Raw genomic sequence first — 24,373 nt, 5'->3', positions numbered from 1 at the left:
TAGTTCGAATAATTAATTTATATGCTTTTACCATTGTGATTCGACGCCTCCGTAGCCAAGTGGGCAAGAGCAGCAGTGCATAGCACATGCTTCTTGATTAGACAGCGGTTCAAGTCCGTGACCACCAAATACGGAGGATGCAGAAAGGTCAGGGAATGACCAACGCATATCCCCGGAGCAATATGGCCTTAGTTCCTAATGCTCCTAAAAACCAAATAACAACAACAACATTGTGATTCTGTCTATAAAGCTTCTGAAAGGCAGGAGAACTCTTGCAGGATGTTGATCATTAATGCTAAATGGGTAAGAAATTCCAAATTTAAAAGTTGATTTAATAATCCAGAATATTTAACTTCTGATTCAAAACGTTTGCACAAAGCAGGATGATTCCTCCAACCCGCAATTGCCGCCGCAAGCTAAAAACTGCTCATCGTGGCCCGAACACACGACCGATCTTTATAGTTTCCACATCAAGTTCTTTAGCAATCATCCTTAATTCATGCTAGTTTATTGGAGATTGGTGACACAGATTTTTTTTATTATTGCCTGTATGCCATTATATGGGCTGAAAGGTGGCAAATGAAGTTTAACATTGACAAATGTAAAGTGCTACATATGGGAAATAGCAACCCCAGAGCAACGTATCAACTCTGTGGTACTACACTGACAGCGGTAGAGAATGAAAAGGACCTGGGGGTAATTGTGCAGGCAGATATGAAGTTCTCTGAGCAGTGCAGACAGGCTGCAAGAGTAGCTCATGGTGTCTTATCAATGATATAGGAATTTTTCTAGCAGGGATAGGGAGGTGATTATTCCCTTGTATAAGGCAATGGTCAGGCCACACCTTGAGTATTGTATACAGGTATGGAGGCCTCATTTCAAGAAGGATGTAGAGCTGCTGGAACGAGTACAGAGAAGTGCATGGAACAAAGGGTTGCTCTTACGAAGAAAGGCTTAAGTTTTGCAAATTACAGTGTCTGGAGTCTAGGCACCGCCGAGGTGATCTGATAGAGGCGTATAAAGCCTTGAATGGTTTGAGCATGCTCAATGCTGATGGGATTCTGCCTCTTGCTCAGAATAATCACCTGAGAGGGCATAAATTCAAATTGAGGAAAGACAGATGTAGGATAGATGTGCGGAAATTTGCATTTAGCCAGCGGGTAGTTGGTTGGTGGAACAGACTTCCATCCCTTGTTGTGGAAGTTGATAACTTAAATAAATTTAAGGCTCAGCTGGACAGGTATTTCGAACGAATGGAGGGGTGAAGTGGAAGTTTTTTTTTTTTTTTTTTGGCTGATGCTGCATAAGCTTGCTTTCTTGCATCATATGCCTCTACTAATGCTAATGCTAATATTTTAGAACATTTTTTACACAGTGAAAGGCTCGGCAAAGTTTCAAAATCTTAGTTGCCACAATCCCCCAATCTACGTTGCTACTGTTACTAGTTCTTTGAATACAGTGCAAAATGTCGGAATCACACGGATATTCACACACTGTGACCAAGTAAACATATACAGGAGAAATTTACTGGAAGGCATGGATCACTCACTTCTCCGAAAAACATATGCCTGTTTGTCAGAGTAAAGGGCAACCACAGAACACGTTGATCAGAGACAATAATCCGTGTCGAGAATCTTCTTGATCCTCTGACTGGCTATGGAAAGCATATTGACTAGCGTGACTTCTCAGTATGTGACTGCATAGGTTTTACAGACATCACTAACATTGTGAAACGGTAATCCCTTTCACCCTTAATTCGCACTTTCTAATTACCTAAATTGCCTAAAGGCCAGAGGTGAGAACAATGCATGCAAAGTTGTCTCTCCTAATCCGCTCATTACGTGGAAATTTTCTTTATTCAACGGAAACTATTTTAAATGCAATTACCAAGGGGAATCAAAAATATTCGCTATAAAGAAGTTCATTAAACAGAGATATGACTGTAATTAAATCAAAAATGAAGCAATTTTAAAATACATAACAGATCGATTGCACCAGGAAAATGCTGGGAACGGAGCCCCGCTCGCCCCACGATAGTTTCGGCTCTGGATACTCAATAATTGCATTCAGGATTTCATTTGTAAAATAAATGATCGTCTAAACAATGGGCTCGCAAATTTTCAAATAAATTAACAATGGGCTCTCACGAGCCCACTATAGCTCCCCATTGGTGGGGGAGTAGTTATGCTGTTGGTTAAGAAGCATCATATAGAATCTAAATGATGACATATATGGCTAATGAAATGTTGGGTCAGTTTTGTATGGCAGATGCACTGGAAAACCAGTAATGTGAGTAGGAGTATGTTAGAGACCAAATGACTGCAATGCGTATGATGAACAACTAATACTGACAAACAAAGTTAGCCAAAAAATCAGAAAGTCTTATTATTATTAGCCATATGGTGCAAGGAAGCCTGAAGCTTATGCTGCACCAGCCAAAAAATAATTTCTGAACTACCCCAAGAGAGAGAGAGAGAGAGAGAGAGAGAGAGAGAGAGAGAGAGAGAGATAAAAGGGAATCACTAAGGAAGAGAAGAATGATGATATCCAGCTCAGGATTCTGCATGTGCTAAGCCCATACTCACCATTTGAGGCCCCTGGGACTCGAATATGGCTAGGTATTGGGTGATTTGTTCTCAGTTAATGGTTTGTTTGTGTGAGATTGCTACTTTTTGTGAAGTATTTATGTTGTGCAAGGTTAATATGCTCCAAAATTGTGTGAATATGGTTGATTTTAACTTGGTCTCAATATAAGTAGTCGTTGATGATGCAAGGAAGTGAGCTTACACAGCATCAGTAAAAAAAAGCCATCATCTATCTATCATTTCTAGTAATTGGTCTAATTCTTCCTTAAGTTTATTCAAACACTAGATACTAGTTTGTTCTAATGTCAACTACTCTCTGGCTGAAAGCAGGTTTTCACAAATCTATTCTGCAACCATTATTTTAAGTTTATGTGTGCCTTATGTGTGTTGCCTGAGAAAGAGTAAAAATTCCATCAGTATTTAGTTTACTCAATCCATTTAAAGCCTTAAACAACTCAATCAGGTCTCCTCACAGATGCCAAGTTTCCATGTGCAACAATTTACAGAACTGAAGTCTTTCACTGTAAGAGTACCCTTTTGTGTCTTTGACTAATCTAACCAGAGTTCATTCCAAAAGATCCACGTCCTTCTTAAAATGAGGGTTCCAGGCCTATATGCAATACTCAAGATAATCACCCTGTTGGAAAAATTCATGTATATCATTGACAGAACCTAGTGAGCTGTCATTGCAGCCTGTGTGTACTGCTCAGAAAACTTCATGATGGACTGTACAATTACCCTTAGTCTCTTTCTAGTCCTTGAGTATGGTGTCACTTAATTGATATGCTTGCTATTCTTGGATTAGTGCTGCCCATTTATATCATATTGGTCTTCTACCACTCAGCCATTCCTTTATCCATCACTTCTTATGCCAAACTTCTCCATTTTGTACAGCAGTCTTTTGTGATTAAAAACTTTAAAACAGTGTTAAAATAATTTTTACTGAAATCTAAGTATCCAGTTAGTTTTGTTAAAAACTAACTGGATACTTAGATGTTAAATCAAGTACCTGGGGTTGATCCCCATCAACCCCAGGTGCTTGATTTACTTTTAACTTCAACAATTTCTCTTTCACTTTCTTCTCAGTTATCACAATATCATTTATCTCCCAGTTATTCCCATCCCTTTTCAAAAACATCGCCACACAAATGTAGGAGATGCAAAACATTTATTTAATGTCAGCAACCTGAACAAGATCATCAATAATTTGTGCAATGCGGTTCAGGTTGCTGACAAATTAAATAAATATTTTGCATCTACATGAATATAGATGCAAATAAATTATGTGGCCTTTTCTAGTTATTGGATAACTGTTTTCGGTTTTTTGCACAAATGTTACAGAGGCAACAGGAGAAGCAATACTCTTGATCTGATTATCAGCAGTGACTCATCATTCATTAAGAACTTTCCACTGAAGGAACACTGGGCAACACATAGTGTGTTCATAGAGGGATGTATTTAACTTGAAGATTTAACTACTGTCAAATATAAAGGGAACAGATTTTACTTTTGAAAATGTGACTATAGTGGGCCAGCTAATGTTGTTAACAACTCTCAATGTTCTGGGAAATAATTGTCAAAACTACTAAGTTTTTTTTACCAACTTAAAAATATTGTTCAAGGTTTAGCCCTAAATGTATGTCAGATGAATTGACAAGGCTAATAGCAGAGAATAAGAAATGCATGAGACGATTATAAATTGCCAGGTGACACAGATGACTATAGTAAGTATAAACTAGTCTGCAATCAAGTCACTAAAGGAGTTAGGCAAGGTAAAGCAGATATGAGAAGTCTTGGGTTAACAATGCTAAGAAAAGCAGCAAAGAAAGAAAGGGATGAACCACATTGGTCTACTAGATATGGATGGGAGAACTTCGATGATCCTGTTCAAGTTGCTGACAAACTTAATAAATATTTTGCATCTGGTTTCTCCACACGTGAAAAAATTTTTAGCCATGGAGATACCAGAAGCAGTGGCGTAGCTACCACGTAGGCAGGCAAGGCAATCTAAGGTGGTAGATGACTTTCGTCAACCGGTGAAATACCACCACTTTGCTTATTGGAGGCTTGAAGTGGTGAAACCCATGTTTAGTCTCTAGAGCAAAGTTTCCGGCACCCCCCTCCCCCCATACTTCTTCAACCCATGCACGGTACTAAGTACTATAGGTTTTGATGCCTTTCGTGTTTGGGGTTTTCATAAAAAAAAAAAAAAAAAAAAAAATTGTAGAGGCCCGAACATGTTCTTTGCCTCCCAGCCTGAAAAAGGGTAGCTACGCTACTGACCAGAAGTGTACCTATTTGTAACTGAAATCTAATTGGTTTTTTGTAACTGAGGGAAAAGTGAAAGAGAAATTGTTGAAGATAAAGGTAAATAAGGCACCTAGGTTGACAATTATGTTGAAAGAAGCAGCAAGGGTGGTAAGAAAACCTTCAGCTATGAGAGTATCCCTGATTTCAGGGAGGGTCCTACAGTTGGAGATGGGCAAATGTCTCTTCAGTTTCCATAGGAGGTTATCTAAGGGTGAAATGAGTAATTACAGACTTTTTTAATTTCTGTTCTATTTATTTCTTAACAGAAATAAATAGAACAGAAATTAAGCTTAATTTCTGTTCTATGAGTCTGTGGTAAAAGACATAATGGAGGATCATCTGGACAGGAATGTGCTTATTGTAGTATGGATTTGATAAGAGAGCTTGCCTGACTATTTCATCAAAACTTTTCAAAAAGCAACTGGATGCAAAAAAATAATTCTGACATTATGACTTTATTTCAATAAAGCTTCTGACTGAAAGAGTTTGTATGAAAGACTCGTTTACAAATTGGATAAAAAATGGTTGAGTGGCAGGAGAGAGAGAGAGAGAGAGAGAGAGAGAGAGAGAGAGAGAGAGAGAGGTTATTGATAACCACTGCTGCTGTTCTTGGACTAACATTATTAGTGGAGTCCCTCAGGATTCAGTATGCTTCTTATTTTTTTTTATATTTATTAATGATACTGATAAAGGCATATCCAGTTTAATGTCAAAGTTTGCTAATGACACAAAGGTTGTTAAGGTAGTTAATGAGAGGAATCAATACTGCAACAAGGCCAGAGGAATTAGGCAGATGGATGAGAGAGAGAGAGAGAGAGAGAGGTTATTGATAACCACTGCTGCTGTTCATGGACTAACATTATTAGTGGAGTCCCTCAGGATTCAGTATGCTTCTTATTTTTTTTGATATTTATTAATGATACTGATAAAGGCATATCCAGTTTAATGTCAAAGTTTGCTAATGACACAAAGGTTGTTAAGGTAGTTAATGAGAGGAATCAATACTGCAACAAGGCCAGAGGAATTAGGCAGATGGACTGAAATGTAGCAATTGAGGCTTGACACTGATAAATTCAATTAATGTACAGGTTAGTAACAGTTCCAGGACAACATAGCAATTGGGTGCTACCACACTCAGCATACTGGAGAATGAAAAACATATATAGTTAATTGTAAGGTATAATATGAATGAGCAGTGCTGACAGACTGCTAGGAGAAAGCTTATGGGGATCTGTCAGTGATATATGGGAAATTTGATTATTATCCTGTTATATAAGAAATGAGTGTTGCATACAAGCAAGGAAGACTCATTATAGTTAAAATTCGATTTATTCAGTGCCAAATTAAGGTGTGGGCTAGCAGGGCTCCTGCCTGGGGTGCCATTCTTTAAGGGATGCCAAAAACAGAAGAACAATGAAGCAAAAATATATATATCTTCAGTAAAGGGCACCGAAATGTCATTCTGCCCGGGGCACAGAAATACCTAGGTCCAGCACTGGATTGTTGGAATCAGTGCAGAGGTGAGCAAGATTTGTCAGGGACAGAAAAGGATACTCTTTCCAAGAAAGACTTCAGTTCTGCAAATTGTGATACCTGTGAGGAAAACTGATAAATGCTTAAGATTTTAAATGGATTAAGTAAGCTAAATGCTGATGGCATCATTACTCTTTCTCGGACAACATGTGCAAGGTGGCATAAATTTAAATTGAAAAAAGGATGATTACAGCATAGGTGTGCATAAATCTGTCTTTTACCAGAGGGTATTTGACTGTTGGAACAAACTTCTATCTGGCATTGTGGAAGTAGGTATAGTTTGAATAATTTAAGGAAGAATGACAGAAATTATTAGAGGAGATAGACAAATCTTTCCCCTAAATGATGCTATGTAAGCTTGTTTCTTTGTATCATTTGCCATTACTAATACTGAATACTAAGTATTATTATTGGTCTCACCTGGAATGCATAAATAAATTTAAGTATTTAAATTTATTTTATATATTAAGTTTGGACTGTAAAAAAAGCTGTTTTTCTTCCTGCTTCAAGACAACAGATAAAATAAAAGTATCTAAATCAGAGTTGTCTAGGATTTCTTTTATGCTTTAAATTTAAGTTGTATAGATTATAAATATGAGAGTTCTACAGGTGTGAAATAATCATCATTTTTCTCAGTAATGTATCTTGAAAAATTACAAAAAATAAAAATAGAACCATTAACATCAGCATATCCTAGAATTCCCCTCCCCAGGTGTTCTTAATAAATGGTCCTAAAAACGCAAGATTTTTAAATAATTGATACTTTTAATTTAATGTTAGCATTATCATTAGTAAATGAAACAAGAAAGCAAACTTATACAGTATCAGCCAAAAAAAAAAAAAAATTGTAACACCTCCTGTTTCACCTACTCATTCCCTCCAATAGTTTGTCGAGTTCTTCACTGAATTTATTTAAACAATCAACTTCCATGACAACAGATGGAAGTTTGTTCCAGCAATCAAACACCCACTGGCTAAAGTCAAACTTCCGCACATCTATTCTGCAACCATCTTTCTTCAGTTTGAAGAAGGATGTTCCCCTTGATCTGAGCAAGAGGAAGAATCCCATCGGCATTTAGCTTGCTCGATCCATTGAAAGCCTTAAACACTTCAATCAGATCATCTCTCATGTGCCTAATTGCCAGATATTACAATTTGCATAGCTAAATCCTTTCTTGGAAAGAGCACTCCTTTGTTCTACTCACCAATCTTGTTGCCCTTCTCTGTACTCATTCAAGCAGCTCCACATTCTTCCTGTATGCAGTACTCAAGATGTGGCTTAACCATTGTCTTATACAATGGAATAATCACTTCCTTATCCCGGCTGCAGTCAGATATGAAGCTCAGAGAACGTCATATCTGACTACACAATTACCCCCCAGTTCTTTTTTCATTTTCCACTACCCTCAATGTAGCACCACACAGGCTACTGTCTGTACTTCAGTTCACACGTGTTGTTTCCTGCTCCATGAATTTCGATCTGATTAACTAGTTTTAACTTGTGCTAAAGATTGGATTTTTGCCACACCAAAGTTTTTAAGGAAGCTCTTCCAAATGGTGAGATTTGTTTTTCATTTACTTGGGTATTTTCGTGTGTTTTAGCTTGTTATTTATCCAATGCTAGTAACAATGGGTCAGCTCACCATGGTGCCATTGTTCTAGAATTGGAGAGTGCAGCAATCAACCTTTTCTGCTGCCATGGCTCAATTACGCTTCTTTGACTGAAGAGGGGTGGTCCCCCTTGTGTCCTAGCCTAAAGCGATCTTACATTGTGCCTACCGAGGGAGGACCACCTCTCTGTGTCTCAACGCCCCGAGGATGACTATTGGAACTGATAGTGACTTTCTTTCTTTCAGCAACAATAGTGACATCCTTTCCCTGTGTCTGCTCTAAGAGAACTAAACTACTATAACAGTATTCTCATAAAAGCAAAATTTTCTCCCTTCCAGTAATAGTAGTGAAATGAGCAATATAGGCGCCTCCGTAGCCAGGTGGGAAGGAGCAGCAGTGCGTAGCACACGCTTCTTGATTAGACCGGGGTTCTAGCCCGTCACCACCAAATATGGAGGATGCGGAAAGGTCAGGGAATGACCACCGCATATCCTGGAGCAATATGGCCTTAGTTGCTAATGCTCCTAAAAAAAAACCAAATAACAAATAACAATGAGCAATATGTCGTCAGAAGATTTTTTACACACCTGTCAGGCCTGTCTGAAGAAGGTAAAACACATAATAATCTGCAATGGCAACATTGCTGATTATTATGTGTTTATTCATGAGATTAAATTATTCATGAGGCATTGAGCTTGGTGCATATGTGACAAGTGGGAACTGGGTTGACCACTTCATTTATATGTTACAGCTAATTGATTGTGGAATGTCTCAGTGTGAACAACATACTAACATCATTCTTTAAATTTGGTCCTGGTCTGTACTTGTTAACAAAAGGGACTGCTTCTACAGGGATGGAATACACTTAAATAGAAAGGGTGCAAGAATATTTGCTAATACTATCGAGGCAGTGTTAGGTGGGTCGGAAAACTGCTAGCTTGGGGGGATACAAGGACTAATATATTAACAGTAGCCACTGGCAGAGGTGAAAGTGATTCTTTCACTGCTTCTATTGGAATGAGCAGAAACCTGGAAAACAAGATGCAGGATATTTCAGAGACTGCTGGGAGTCATTGCGGTACAAGTAAACACATGGGTTGTGTTAGGGTAGCTCAGAAAAGAACACGTGCATGTATACTTCCATGTACACCAATGCTAGGAGCTTGGTAAATAAATTTGATGAATTTGAGGTATTGCTCAAAGCATCAAAGGCAGATATTGTTGGGATTTCAGAGACGTGGTGTCACACAGATATCAGGAATGCAGAACTGGAATTTGGGGAGTACAATGTCTACAGAAAGGATAGGAAGGGAGGAGGGGTTATGCTATTAGTTAAGAAACACATAAAATCCAAGGAAGTGAAGCCAGTCAACATCGCTGGACAGTGCAGCGACATAAGCACTGGGAGATCAAAATGACTCTGATGAGTATAATAAGAAACTGTACAGGGAAATAGAGTGGGCCAGAAAATCAGAGAGTCTTATAATGGGAGATTTTAATTTCCCAGATATTGACTAGAATTGTGGGTGAGTCACTCACACACACACTCACACACACACACACACACACACACACACACACACACACACACACACTAGCAAGGCTTTTGTGGATTTATTGGATGATTGTTTTCTACATCAGCATGTTCGGGAGGCAACTAGAGGGAGTAATACTCTTGATTTGATTATCAGTAGTGATTCTTCATGCATCAAGAAGCTGCAGATTAAGGATCCACGAGGTGGCAGTGATCACAGTGTGCAGAAGTGGGATTTACTCAAAGAGGAAACTACCATCAAGGGTAAAGGGAAGGGTTTTGCTTTCATACAGGTGACTACGGTGGTCTGAGACAACATTTAAATTCTATACAGTGGGACCAACTGATGATGTTACCAACAGCAAATTCAAAATGGGAAGCATTCAAAGAACTTATCTTGGAAGCTACTAGGCTTTACATACCAACTAAGAAATATTGTTCAAGGTTTAGGCCTAAATGGATGTCAGATGAACTAATGAGACATATAACAGAGAAGAAAAATGCTTGGGATACATATAAACTAACACGTGACACAGAAGCCTATGATAGATATAAGTTGATCTGTAACCAAGTTACAAAGGAGGTTAGGCAGGCAAAGGCAAATTACGAGAAATCTTTGGCAAATGATGCAAAGAAAAACAGTAAACAGTTCTTTTGTTATGTAAACTCTAGAAGGAAGGGGATAAATCAGATTGGTCCACTTGATATCGATGGTTCAACTGTTGATCCTGCTCAGGTAGCTAACAAACTAAATGAACATTTTGCATCGACGTTCACACATGAGGAGTTATTCAGCGAGGGGAATGCCAGAGGTGTATTCAACTCTGGCAGTAAGCTAGATAATCTTGTAATAACAGAGAGTAAAGTGGAGGAGAAATTGTTAAAGATAAACACAAGAAAGGCACCTGGGGTGGATGGGATCTATCCAGTTATATTAAAGGAGGCAGCAAAGGAAGTAAGCAAACCCTTAGCCATAATTAAGAGAGCTTCCTTGGACTGAGGGGAGGTACCCATAGACTGGAGATGTGAAAATGTGACCCCAATTCACAAAGGAGGATCAAGGGCTAACACAAGTAATTGTAGACCTGTGAGTTTAACTTCTGTTCCAGGAAAATGAATGGAGGCACTGGTTAAAGAAGCACTGCAGGATCATCTAGACAAGACTTCAGTTACAGCTCGGACACAACATGGTTTTGTTAAGGGAAAGTCTTGCCTGACCAATTTGATTGGATACTATGATGCAGTCACAAAAGAACTGGATGCAGGGAATAACTTTGATATTATATACTTGGATCTTAGGAAGGCTTTGATACTGTTGCACATGGAAGACTGCTGCACAAATTGGAGCAGTGTGGCATTGGAGGCAAATTGCTGCTATGGATAAAGGGGTGGTTGAGGGGGAGAAGACAGAGAGTGGTAATCAATGGACACTGCTCATCTTGGACTAATGTTATTAGTGGAATCCCTCAGGGTTCAGTGTTGGGTCCATTATTGTTTTCTGTATTTATAAATAATATTGATGATAGTATATCAAGCTTAATGTCCAAGTTTGCAGATGATACAAAAGTTGGCATGGTTGTTGAGGACACTACTGACCCTATGCTGCTGCAACAGGATCTGGAAAGGTTGAGCAGATGGGCTGAGAGGTGGCAAATGAAGTTTCACATTGACAAATGTAAAATACTACATATGGGAAACAGCAACCCCAGAGCAACGTATCAACTCTGTGGTACTACACTGACAGTGGTAGAGAATGAAAAGGACCTGGGGGTAATTATGCAGTCAGATATGAAGTTTTCTGAGCAGTGCAGATGGGCTGCAAGAGTAGCTCATGATGTCTTATCAATGATATACAGGAATTTTTCTAGCAGGTATAAGGAGGTGATTATTCCCTTGTATAAGGCAATGGTCAGGCCACACCTTGAGTACTGTATACAGGTCTGGAGGCCTCATTTCAAGAAGGATGTAGAGCTGCTGGAACAAGTACAGAAAAAGGCAACAAGGTTAGTGAATGGAACAAAGGGTTGCTCTTACGAAGAAAGGCTTAAGTTTTGCAAATTATAGTGTCTGGAAACTAGGAACCGGTGAGGTGATCTGATTTAAGGAAGGATGATAGAGGTGTATAAAGCCTTGAATGGTTTGAGCATGCTCAATGCTGATGGGATTCTTCCTCTTGCTCAGAATAATCACCTGAGACGGCATAAATTCAAATTGAGCAAAGACAGATGTAGGATAGATGTGCAGAAATTTGCCTTTAGCCAGCGGGTAGTTGGTTGGTGGAACAGACTTCCATCCCTTGTTGTGGAAGCTGATAGTCTAAATAAATTTAAGGCTCAGCTGGACAGGTATTTTGAACGAACGGAGGGGTGAAGTGGAAGTTTTTTTTTTTTTTTTTTTCCTGGCTGATGCTGCATAAGCTTGCTTTCTTGCATCATATGCCTCTACTAATGCTAATGCTAACTTGGGAAAGGTGCTATAGAAATGCTGTTAGCCTTACAGAAAGTTCATGGAGATGATGCTTTGAAGAAAACAGCAGTTTACAAATAATTTAATTGGTTTAAAAATGGACAGGAAACACTGGAAGATGAGCCTTGCATTGGAGTCTCTTCACTGAAAGGACTTATGCAAAATGATAGGCAAACGACTGTTGTTGAGATTGCTCATTAAATTGGACTGTCTGTAGGATCATTACACAAAATCCTGATGTAAGGTTTAGGAATGCATCACATGTGCTAATCCTAATGTGTGCAAAGTTTGTTCCATGCTTGCTGTTGAATGATCAAATGGATGGCAGCAAAGCCATCGTAGGTGATTTGTTTGAAAAATCTATGCAGGATCTAAGCTTCTTTAAAAAAAGTAGTCACTGGGGATGAGAGTTGGGTGTCACCTACAACCCCAAGACCAAGGTGGAACCATCCAAATGACACACAAAAATGTCCCCACGGCCCAAGAAATCTTGTACAACAAAATCCAACATTTTAGTTATGCTGCTCATTTTACTAGGGGAGAAGCATTACTGCTGCTTATTACATTGATGTTTTAACACATTTGTGTAAGAATGTGAGGTGAAGACAACGTCAAAAATGGAAGGATGATGGAGCCTGCACCATGACAATGCACCTAGTCATGTGGCGATGGCAGTTTAGCAGTACTTAGCTGGAAAAAAAATCATGCAGCCCCCCCCCCAACTTTGCACTGTCTATTTTCTAGCTGTTCCCTAAACTGAAAATGGGGCATTGGGGACATCATTTTGCTACACCATACCAGACAACTGTCTGCAATGGTGTAGCAAAATCAAAGATGAAATCAAAGAAAATGCTAATTAAAATTTGTTTAATATATTTATATTAAAATTATATATTTCTGTGTTATTTTATAGATTTGTTACACTTATAAGAGAGTTGAAGCTGTTAAAAAGATCTGACAGAGAAGAACAGTGTATTCAAGATAAAATTACATCAAAACAAAATGAGCAAAAGAATCTCACCAAGCGGGTAAGCTTTATGTCAAGAATTCAAGGTTTACTTATTACAGTTTATTTTATGTATTTTTATTAAGTCATGAAATGATTAATTTTAGACATGTCAAAAAATACAGCAAATTCCTAATATTCTGGAGTTAACTCCAGAATATTAGGAATTTGCTGTATTTTTGGAATATTAGGAGTAACCATCCAGCATCCAGCTGAAAACCAATTTAAGCAACAATGGTGTGGTATCCAATCATTATCACTGAGGCTGAACCTCAATGACACTAGTAAGAAAGACAATAATAGGTGCTGGAGGACTTCCATATATTATTATTCTTTGGCCTATAGGAGCAAAGTTCCTATCTCTGTTGTTCCATGTTTTAACAGGCTATCTCTTCGGCCATACAGTAGTATGAAATGTCTTTTGAGGTTATAATGAGCAACATGATGGGCCCAACATCACTTACGTTTTGAAGGTACAGCTTTAAAATGGTTTTCACCAGGTAGCCAGCCACTACTAGTCCATCAGGCCAAGCCTATAGATAATGCACTGAAAGGTATCTGGATCGCCTGGTGAGTAATCCTGCTGCTTCTACTCTGCCAGCTGTGATTGCAGAGAGTCCATGTAGCATGTGTCTGGTAGGAATTGATGTCATCCTAATATTAAAGAGATATATACCTGCTATGTATATGGCATTGTAAGGAATTTTGAACTTCTTCAAAATTTTATTACTATTGGATAGCATACCAAGCCATCCAAAAGATTTATGTCATCCAAACATTGAAGTTATGTTCCTATAACCTACTAGGTTAATACAACTTCTTTCCTTCAGCCATTAGATCATGGCATTATATCCCGAAAAAAATTATTCCGAATCTATTGAAGTAATGCAGGCATAGAAGTATTTGTCAATTGTGGACTATATCAGAATCATAACTTTATCGCTGAAAGAAGTAAAACCATCAACTTTAAAATGTGTGTGGATAAATGTATGGCCGGAGTCAGTTCATTCAGGAAATATGGTCGAACTGGCAGAAAACAGAATCGGTGCGATAGTAGAACTTTGCTATATCGGTGGGAGGAGGAGATTTTGATGATATGACTACTAAAGCTCCCGTGGGTAGCACAGTTGATAGACTCGCCCACCTCCCCCACACTGGGTGGAAAAGACCTGAGTTCAAATCCCATCAATGATGGGAGGAATTTTTATGGATCTTTTTCACAACGTGGCTGAGTTAGATGGGCTCAGGTGAGGGGTAGTGTGGTTTTTTTCTCCCAACAAAACAGAAAATTAACCTCAGGACACACGTATGCAATTTATAACAATATACACAGAGTAACATGGCCTTAGTCACTGAAACTCCTAAAAAAATTTTAAAAAGATGTGATTACTGAAGACGTTCAACAATTACTGGTAGAAAAAGTGACTGCCAAAGCAGATTTGGTGGAAATGGCATCGGAGGTAAAACCAAATCAATTCAGAAAATGATAGCACAGATGAAAATTCTATACTTCCAAATTTTACACTAAATGCATACAGGAAGAAAAAAAGTTAGCCAAGCAATTAGAATATTATTTTTTGAATTCAGATTCTTGAATGAAAGGAGCCCAAAGTTCAAAAGGGATCTCTAAAAATGCCTAATTCCATACAATAAAATTCACAAAGATTTATCAAGCAAAAGCAACCAAACCCAGATTACTGATTTTTTTAAAGAGAATAGAAGATACACGAAATCTAGAATGGTGTATTTTTGTTAATATTTTTTAACAAAATAATGTATTTTTGTTGGCTTTTGGAATGTAACCCCCCCCCCCTTTTTTACTTTTTCTTAGTTCTGTATAACACAGTTTCACACAACACGACACTTTATAGGAATAACTACTGTGTTATTCGAGGGTTACCTGTACTTCATCAGGGGACTACACCTGATCACGTATCACAGACGACAAAAAAAATTGTGGCTTTGCAATTCAGCCTATAAATTTGTTTAATTCATTATATCACATAGGATATTCACATCCTTTATCTCTTTCTCATGTCTATAATATCTCCTATTTCTAGTACCATCCTCCTATTAGTTATGGAATTTGGGTAATTTACATATTCATCTTGGCACTTTTTAACAGACTTATAAATTCTGTCTTCAGTTGTGAATGTTTCCTCTGATATTTGTTGTAAGATATTTTCCATATCTGGAATCATGTTTTTTTTTTTTTTATCTCCTTTCACTTAAAATCTCATTCTAATGTGGGATTCATTTGCTTTCTAGATTGCTCTCCAAAATCAGTAAATTACTCATCACTACTTTTACATTTTCTTTCTTTCTTTCTTTGAAATGTGATATTCTCCAGTCTAACTTTCCTCCAAAAAAGTAATTTTTTAAGAGAATAATATTATTTAGTTGGTCATAATTAATTAAATGTGAATAACACAAATTAACTGTGTGAATTTTTGTTGTTATCAAGGGAATTTTATTGTTAAAAAAAAGTATTACATTAAGTATTTACTCCTACCCTGTGCAGTTAAAAACATCTATAAATGTTTTCTGATCAGGATTGATAACAGGATTCAATTTGGAATCCAGAAATGCCACCGATTAATAAGTATGGTTCTTAATCGGTGTCTTCTATGGTTCTGTGGAAAATTTAATTTGGAAATACTTTTTTTACACAGTAAAATTCAATTAATAACAGAAATTCACTTAGTTTAATTCTTGTTATTTACATTTAATTTAAAAGTAATTTTTTTCTTTGGTGATTTTAATGCTTATAATTCCAGCTAGTCTCAATTTTATAATTGTACAGGGACCCAACTGGTACATATGCTGAGGTTTTTTGCTATTATTAATGACCTAACACAATTTGTTCATTTACGTACTGGAATACCAGAGTATACCAGAGTTCTAACCACACACCTAGAACCATTGATTTTTTTCTCACCAACAACCCATCAAGGTAAACAACTAATGTTAGTTGTCTAGGTACTCGGATCACAGTTTGATGACAGACTCTTCTCTAACAAGGCCTCAATCCCAAGACCATTCTTAGCCACATGTTATTTGGTATTATGGCAGTGCCAGGTGGGATGATCTGTATGACTGTTATTCATCCATTCCTTTATTAGACTACTGTTTGAAATCTCCTGATCCTAATACTTCTCAAATTGTGTCGCTAAAATTATTCTTGTAGGGATAAAATCCTTAACTCCCCATTCCACCCTAAACTCTCATCCTATATTGAAACCATAGTTTTTCAAAAACAACATGCTAAGCTGTGTGGAATAAAAAGTCTAACATTTGCATCAACTGTAAACAAGTTATAAATGAATCCAAATTATGACATTAGTTAGTGCATTTGCATCATTACTACATAGGTGAATTTTTTAGGAAAACAGAAGTTTGTACATTGGCATCATTATTGTAACGTCTCATATTGTGAAATCCTTCACGAGTTGCCCTCCTTATACTTCAAATAAGTAATGCTTCTCCATTAGAGAAGACTACTACTTATTTTCGGTTGAGTACCATTCCACTCAGACAGCACTGTTTCAAAGCTCTTTGACTTCTCATAGTGAGTGAATGTGGGTTACCAGAGATATAAGGGGTAACAACCCAGTTGTGAAATTTACACAATATGGGAGATGCCGAAATGTTTCCTTAAAGCACACCTTTTGGCATAAAATATTATTATCTCCAAGCACACCTTTTGGAATCTTTCATACTGTGTAAATAAGTTACAAGTGGTTTGTCACCCGTTATACCTCTGGGTATCTACCCACTCACTGATGAGAAGCCAAATAGCTTTGAAACAGTGCTGTCTGAGTGGTGTTACTTAACCAAAAATAAGTAAATGTAGTCTTCTTTAATGGGGAAGCATTACTTATTTGAAGTATAAGGAAGGCAACTTATCATTATTGTAGCATTTCTTATTGTGAAGGATTTCACAATAAGAAATGCTACAATAATGATTCCAACGTAAAAACTTTGGTTTGTCTAAAAAATGCACTAACTAATGTCATAGTCTGAATTTCATATAGTTTGAGTCTTTCTGCACTAAAATATAATTGGTTTACAAATCCAAATTTATTTTGAAAAGTTAAAGAATAGGAAATGTGTACTTGTCCGAATCCTTCTGACACTTGCCATGATTTTGCTAACTGAAGGCTGTGCTGTGGATGAATTTTTTGGATAGTGCAAAGTGTTTGTGGCATCATTTCGTACTGGACCTCTTTAATTTTGAAGTGAAATGGTGTACCAATGACATGTCACAAATCACTGTTCACTGCAAAAATGCATTTCCCTCCAATTGAAACCAGTTCAGATGTTCAGCAGAAAAGCAACATATTTTGCCTGCTGATGAAACATCAGCTTTTTTCGGTACCCACTGTATGTGCACTTGCACGAACATTAACTGTCCATGAATAATTACCTCTACACGTCCAACACTTATGCAATTTCCAGTGCAAAATCATGCACTGGAAATTGTACTGTAATTCATCTGTTTTCCAAAATAAGTTCCTCAACAGGAGCATGTAATAGGTTAGCAACTTCTTCATATTGTGCACTTAACCTGCAGATAATTTTGACCTGTTTCATTTTCTCTTTTAGCATTAATTTAATGACATAGCATTGTTCTATGCTCAGATTGTGACACTATCTTGTACTTCTAATGCATGGAGGACATGAATTAGAAGCACAAGATAGTGTACTTTTAATGCATGCTCTCCTTCTAACGCAGCTAGATTTCAAGGACTGAGAGTAGTGTTCCACCATAAAGAGTAATTTGTCATTCTAATGCATAAACTTTCTGTTAAAAAAGTCTGGGTTGCCCTTGAACCACTCACTCTTGTGCACATAAAAAAATAAGTTTCTGACAGGTTAGCATTATTACTGAAATTGCTTCAAAATACTTATTTATTTATGTTTACAGTAACTGTCATTATTTCTGTTAATATATTATGAAACAATTTAATTTCATAGTTAGCAGATTTACAACAAGATATGACCGATTCCCAGTCACTTGTAACTCTTTTAAAAAAACAAGAAGAAGATGTTCATACAGCATTCAAGAAAACATTAGGCGAAGGAAATAAATTTGCCCGTTTCCTTACTAGACTTTTCAAAAAGAAAATAAGACAACAGCGAAGAGAAAGAGGTAAATTTTTGCACACATTTTCTATGTTAGCTTATAAGTTTATATAATAGCTGCATCTAATTACTTTGCCTCTTACTTTTTTTGAGGAATTCTGAAAAATTTCATTTCATTTTGAAGAAAAGAAAATTAAGCATTTATTGTACAGTCCAATATACTTCATTTGTCATCTGTATGTAGTGTGCCTCCGTAGCCAGGTGAGAAGGAGCAGCAGTGCGTAGCACATGCTTCTTGATTAGACCGGGGTTCGAGCCCATCACCACCAAATACGGAGGATGCGGAAAGGTCAGGGAATGACCACTGCATATCCTGGAGCAATATGGCCTTAGTTGCTAATGCTCCTAAAAACCAAATAAAACAAAAACAAAACAAACATCTGTATGTTAAAACCTTTTATATATTATCATATATAAAATGTGTGTATGTAATCAAACTAAGTAAATAAATGTTATCTGAAAAGTACTGTATATGTAGTTGTAGTTAACATTAGTATGAAATAGCATAGTGCACCTTTTCAATGCTTATCCCCCACCAGAATGTATGATTCAGGGGAATAAGCATTGAAAATTGGGATGTAAGGAAATAAAGCATTTATTGTATAGTCCAATATACTTCATTTGTCATCTGTATGTTAAATCCTTTTATATATTATCATATATAAAATGTGTATATGTAATCATACTAAGTTGTGCATCTGTAGCCAGGTGGGCAGGAGCAGCAGTGCATAGCACACGCTTCTTGATTAGACCGTGGTTGGAGCCCATGACCACCAAATACGGAGGCTGCGAAAAGGCCAGGGAATGACCAACTCATATCCCCGGAGCAATACGGCCTTAGTTGCTAATGCTCCTAAAAAAAAAAAAAAAACAATCATACTAAGTAAATAAATGTTATCTAAAAAGTATATGTACTTGTAGTTAACATTAGTATGAAATAGTATAGTGCACCTTTTCAGTGCTTACTCCCCTGGATGTATGATTAAATGGTTACAGTGTTGGAAAGAATTAAAAATACACAAAAATACTACAAACTTTAAGACTGAGTTCCCTAGAAAAGTCACATTGGTTCATCATTTTGCAACCTAAAACCACGAGAATAAACAGATGAGTTAGTATCAATATTAATATTAATATTGGCAAATGATGGAAGAGAGCAAGTTTATACAGCATTAGCTGAAAGGGGAAAAAAATCACATTTCACTTATCCATCCTCTTACAATAGTTTCTCTAGTTCTTCCTCAAATTTATTCAAAATATACTTCCATAACAACAGATGGAAGCCTGTTCCTCCAGTTAATAACCTGTTGGCTGAAGGCAAACTTCCACACATCTATTCTTCAACCATCCTTCTAGAATTTGAAATTACGATCCCCCCTCCCTCATGTGCATAGTCTGATCAAGAGAGAGAATCCCATTAGCACTGAGTTTGCTCAAGCCATTCAAAGCCTTAAATAGCTCATTCAGGTCACCTTGCAGGTGCATAATCTCCAGGCACTGCAGTTTGCAGAACTGAACTTTACTGGTGACAACCTTTTTCTCCCCTCACCAATCACGTTGCCCTTCTCTATATCCATTCAAACAGTTCTTTGTCCTTCCTAAAATGAGGACTCCAACCTGTATGAAGTACTCAAGAGATGCTGCTTAACCATTGAAATACAGTGGCAGACAAAAAAACTGCATCACCTTAAAAAATAAATAAAATTTGTAGTGGAACGTATAAGATATTGTTTGATTAGAGTCATTTTGTTTGTTGCAAAGCAAAGGTATTGCATCAGACAGTAATTGCAAGGTATTGCATTAGCCGCTTCTATAAATACGGCATTGGAAGGGTATACACACGCTAATTAGTATCCTGTTTTGCAGAGGTGTAAGCATGGCTCCATATGTTCAGTTGACACCAAGAAAAAAAAGTGTAGCTGTTGCTCTGTCCTAGGAAAGCCTTTCTATGCGTGCTGTCACTGATAAAATAGGCTGCCACCAGTCAACAGTATCCCGGGTGCTGAAATTAAAGCGTGAAACCAGTGATGTGAAGAGAAGACCTGAATCGGGCCATAAGAGAGTGACTCAATATTTGAAATGGCTATGCCTTCATAATCGCCATGCTAGTGCTAACTGGAATCTGAGATGGCCTTTGAGAAGGTGTTGAAAACAAGTGCACATACTATCCAAAGATGGCTTTCGGAATGTGGTCTGCATGTCTATCAGCCCAAGAAGAAGCCTTTGTTATCCGAATAAATGAGGAAGAAGCGACTTGCTTGGGCTAAAACGCATGTTTCATGGACAAAAGAGCAATGGGACACCATCATCTGTTCTGATGAATTTAAATTCAATCTGCATGGCTTAGATGGGAAGTGATATGTCAGAAGACTAAAATCGGAGGCATACCATCCTGACTAAATAACACCAACTGTAAAGTTCCTCGCCCGCCGGTCAAGGGATGCATAACAAGAAAAGGGGTGCAAATTTAGTTTATTAACGGAACGGTGAATGCAGGAGTGCCTAAAACCCGTTATTAAGGATCACCACACAGACATCCAAAACTGCAATTTTCAACGGGACTCAGCACCTTGCCACACAGCAAAATTGGTAAGTTTTATTCTATTTAGATTTAATTATGAGTTTGTCTTCTTGTCTCACAAGGCTTAAAACATACTTACACCAATGTTTTCCCTCGTTTTTCTCCCTTAAGGTGCAGCCATACCTCAGAAATGTTGGCATTATAGTGTTGGACTGGCCCGTCAACAGTGCAGATTTGAACCCTATTGAAAATTGCTGGTACATAATGTAGTCTAAAATTGCTCAGAAGAAGCCAACAATTAAGATTCAGCTGCAGTAGAGCATTGTAAGGGTGTAGCAACCATATATCCAGAAGTTGATTAACTCTATGCCAGATTGTTGCAAGGCTGTAATTTGGAGGCTCGAGGAGGAACAACAAAATATTGAGGACTTATTTTGCTGATTTACAGTACATAATTCTATTATTTCAACTTTTCATTTCAGTTTGTACACGTAAATGCAATAATGACAGTACCTTATCATGATTTCTCATAATATTTCCATTAATTATGCATTTTAACCTTTGGGAAGATATTTATGGCAATTAGGTATATCAGGTGGAGACTTTTTATTGGATTTCATTCACAGAGATATGTATCCCATCTAACAAATGCATTTCGAACATTTCTGGAACCCACAATGCAGCATAAAACACATTATTTGCAAAATTCAAAAGTGATGCAATTTTTTTGTCTACCGCTGTACAACAGGATAATCACCTCTTTGTCCCTTCTAGAAATTTCCTGTATATCATACACAAAATTCCATGATCTGTCTTGGCAACCTGTCTGCACTGCTCATAGAATTTCATGTCTCAGTGTAGTACCAAACAGTTGATACATTACTGCTACCCATATGCAGTACCTTGTATTTATCAATTTTAAACTTCAACCGCCATTTCTCAGCCATTGGCATAATTTGTTTAGATCTTGTTGAAGAAACTTACCCTGATTACCGTCATTAACTGCATGCCAACCTTTGTATCATCTGTAGACTTAGACATTAAGCCTAATATACCTTCATCAACACAATGAGCACAGCACCAAACCCTCTGGGAGTCCACTAATAATATTAATCCAAAAAGAGCAGTGTCCATTGATAACCACTCTTTGTCTTCTCCCACTCAACCATCCCTTTATATATAGCAGTAACTTTTCCTTAATGCCTATATGTACAAAAGTCTTTTATGTGAAACAGTGTCGAAAGATTTCCTGAAATCCAAGTATATGTTCCTGAATCATGGTGCCCAATAGACTTGGTCAGACAAGGTTTCCCCCTTAAACAACTCATGCTGTGACTGAAGTATAACTGCACTTCAGTCTAGATGGTCATGCATTACTTCTTTAACCAGTGACTCCATTATTTTCCCTGGAGCAGAAGTTAAGCTAATAGGTCTGTAATTACTCATGTCATTATTTTATCCCCTTTTGTGGATTGGGGGTACATTTTCACATCTCTAGTCCTCAGGACCCCCCCCCCCCCCAAATCCAAAGATGCTCTCAAAATAATGGCTGAGGGTTTCTGCCTCCCTTAATATAATTAGATAAATCCTCTCTACACCAAGTGCCTTTTTTATGTTTAACTTCAACAATTTCTCTTCCACTTTCCTCTCAGTTATGTTTAGCTCTCTGTTAGAGTTTTATAAATTTCTGAATATCTATCCCTAAAGAACTCTCATGGGTGAATGTAGATGCTAAATACCTTTTCACCCTATCAGTAACATGAGCAGAATCATTCACATTTCTGGCTGTCTTCAAAGATTTAAGGGCAGAAATAACTTGGTTTCATGGAATGTTCATGGCAAGTCTGGATCAGTCGACAAAGAAAAGGCTACAGACTGGTTGTATTCTGTAAGATCCTTTCTTGAAAAATGAGTCTTGTAATGGTAGAAAATTAAGCAAACTAGGAATCACTATTCTATTATGCTGTGATGCAGATGGCAGTACAAAAACTATGCCTGCTTATGATTGGCAAAATTTCCAAGCCAAGATGTTTAAAGAACTTAACAACTTCCATGCAATTATGAGGCCAATAGAAGTGTTTTTCTTATAGTCAAAATTTTTCATTATTGGCTATTAAAAATGAACAGAAGAATGGCTTCAGAAAAAAGGAAGATTTTTATGATTCTGGATGGTTGCGCGGCACTTTTTTTTTTTTTTTTTATGAAAACCCCAAGCATGAGAGGTATTAGAACCTATAGGACTTAGTACAGTGTATGGGTTGAAGTTTGAGAATATGAAAGAAGGTACTTGTTGACATTAGACTTGAATATCTTTAGATCATAATTTTTCAGGATAACATTATTCTGCTGAAACTCTTAAGCTGACAAATATACAGCTGTTGTTTTTTCCTCCCAGTACCACCCATTTTATGCAGCCACTGGATCAAGGCATTATTTATAACTTCAAGGGAGCATATAAAAGGGAGCATATAACTTCAAGGGAGCATATAAAGTACTTGATCCACAACATAGAAAGAGGGAACAGTTTGCAGCCAGAGTGGAATGTCTTGGATGCTATCTGTAATCTTGTTATTGCTTGGGACAGTATTGCATCAAGTGTAATAATCAACTGCTCCAGAAAGAGTGGCTTTGGAGAGAATATTATTGAAAAACATGATTCAACATGATAGCAACATTGAGGAATGGGGAATTTGAAGGCACATGTGGATTTTGTTGGTGAATTTCCAGCAGCAGCTTGGAAAGCAAAGTGTCTGGAATTTCAAGCCCTGCTGGGGTCATCAAGAAACAAGCAAATACACTGGCTGTGTTAGGGTAACTAAGAGTAAGAACAGATGCAATATTTGCATGTACACTAATGCTAGGAGCATAGTAAACAAATTTGATGAAAGTATTTGATTAAGTCATCAAATGCAGACATTGTGGAGATATCAGAGACGTGATATCATTCACACATAAGGGATGCAGAATTTGATTATGAGGAATACAATGTGTATAGAAAGGACATAGTGTATAGTCCGCAGTGATCTTTTGTGGAGCAATACAGACTCTGTAAAGGCCAGAAAAGTGTAAGTTAGTGTTGGGTTGGTCTGTGTATGTTGGTGTCACGTAAGTCTCTGACGAGGCAGACTTTGGCAATGCCTAGACTTACCAGGGCAGGCCCAAAGTGAATCTAAAAAAAAAAAAAAAAAACCCAGAAAGAAAAAAAAATAGAGAGGAAAAAAGAAAGAAAGAGAAAGGAGAGAAGGATTTTTTATTGGAAACAAGTGTAGGATTGACAGTTTGAGTTTAAGGGGAAAAGGGGAAGTGAGGCGTGGATGATAGGGAGGCTTCTGCCAGGAAGTAGAAGAATATGGAATAGAGGGGTACCCCTGCAGAGGCAGCCCACCCTCCACGAGAGGGGACTGTTAAGCGCAGTGATAGCATTTAAGTCGGTAGGACCACCAGGCGAAAAGTGAGAGAGGAGGGAGGAGAGCCCTTGGGTGAGAGAATGGGGGAATGAAAGTCATTCCCCCCATACAGAATGCTACTGTAATGTTTGTTCAATCCACCAAACTACCAAACTATTGAGTTTGGGCTATCCTGATATATATCCTAATAATATCCCGATAAAGATATTATTATTTCAGTCTTCAGTTTTTAAAAGCCACGATGCTGACTGCTTG

The 24,373-nt window shown here is 37.5% G+C and overlaps 1 protein-coding gene across 1 annotated transcript in view; it reads left to right on the top strand.

Moving 5' to 3' along the window:
• The window catches only part of LOC150087426 (cilia- and flagella-associated protein 44), a 577,933-nt gene that overhangs the window by 408,773 nt on the left and 144,787 nt on the right, over positions 1 to 24,373 (top strand). The window contains exons 25-26 of the mRNA XM_090372063.1: positions 12,953 to 13,067; positions 18,023 to 18,197. Coding sequence (XP_090228189.1) covers positions 12,953 to 13,067; positions 18,023 to 18,197 — 290 coding nt within the window. The remainder of the gene's footprint in view (positions 1 to 12,952; positions 13,068 to 18,022; positions 18,198 to 24,373) is intronic.

This window comes from Mastigoproctus giganteus, chromosome 4, assembly GCF_048544385.1.
Source record: "Mastigoproctus giganteus isolate SK-2022 chromosome 4, ASM4854438v1, whole genome shotgun sequence".
Taxonomy (NCBI): domain Eukaryota; kingdom Metazoa; phylum Arthropoda; class Arachnida; order Uropygi; family Thelyphonidae; genus Mastigoproctus; species Mastigoproctus giganteus.
Note: the sequence above shows the minus strand (reverse complement) of the source record. Positions and strands in the feature narration are given on the sequence as shown.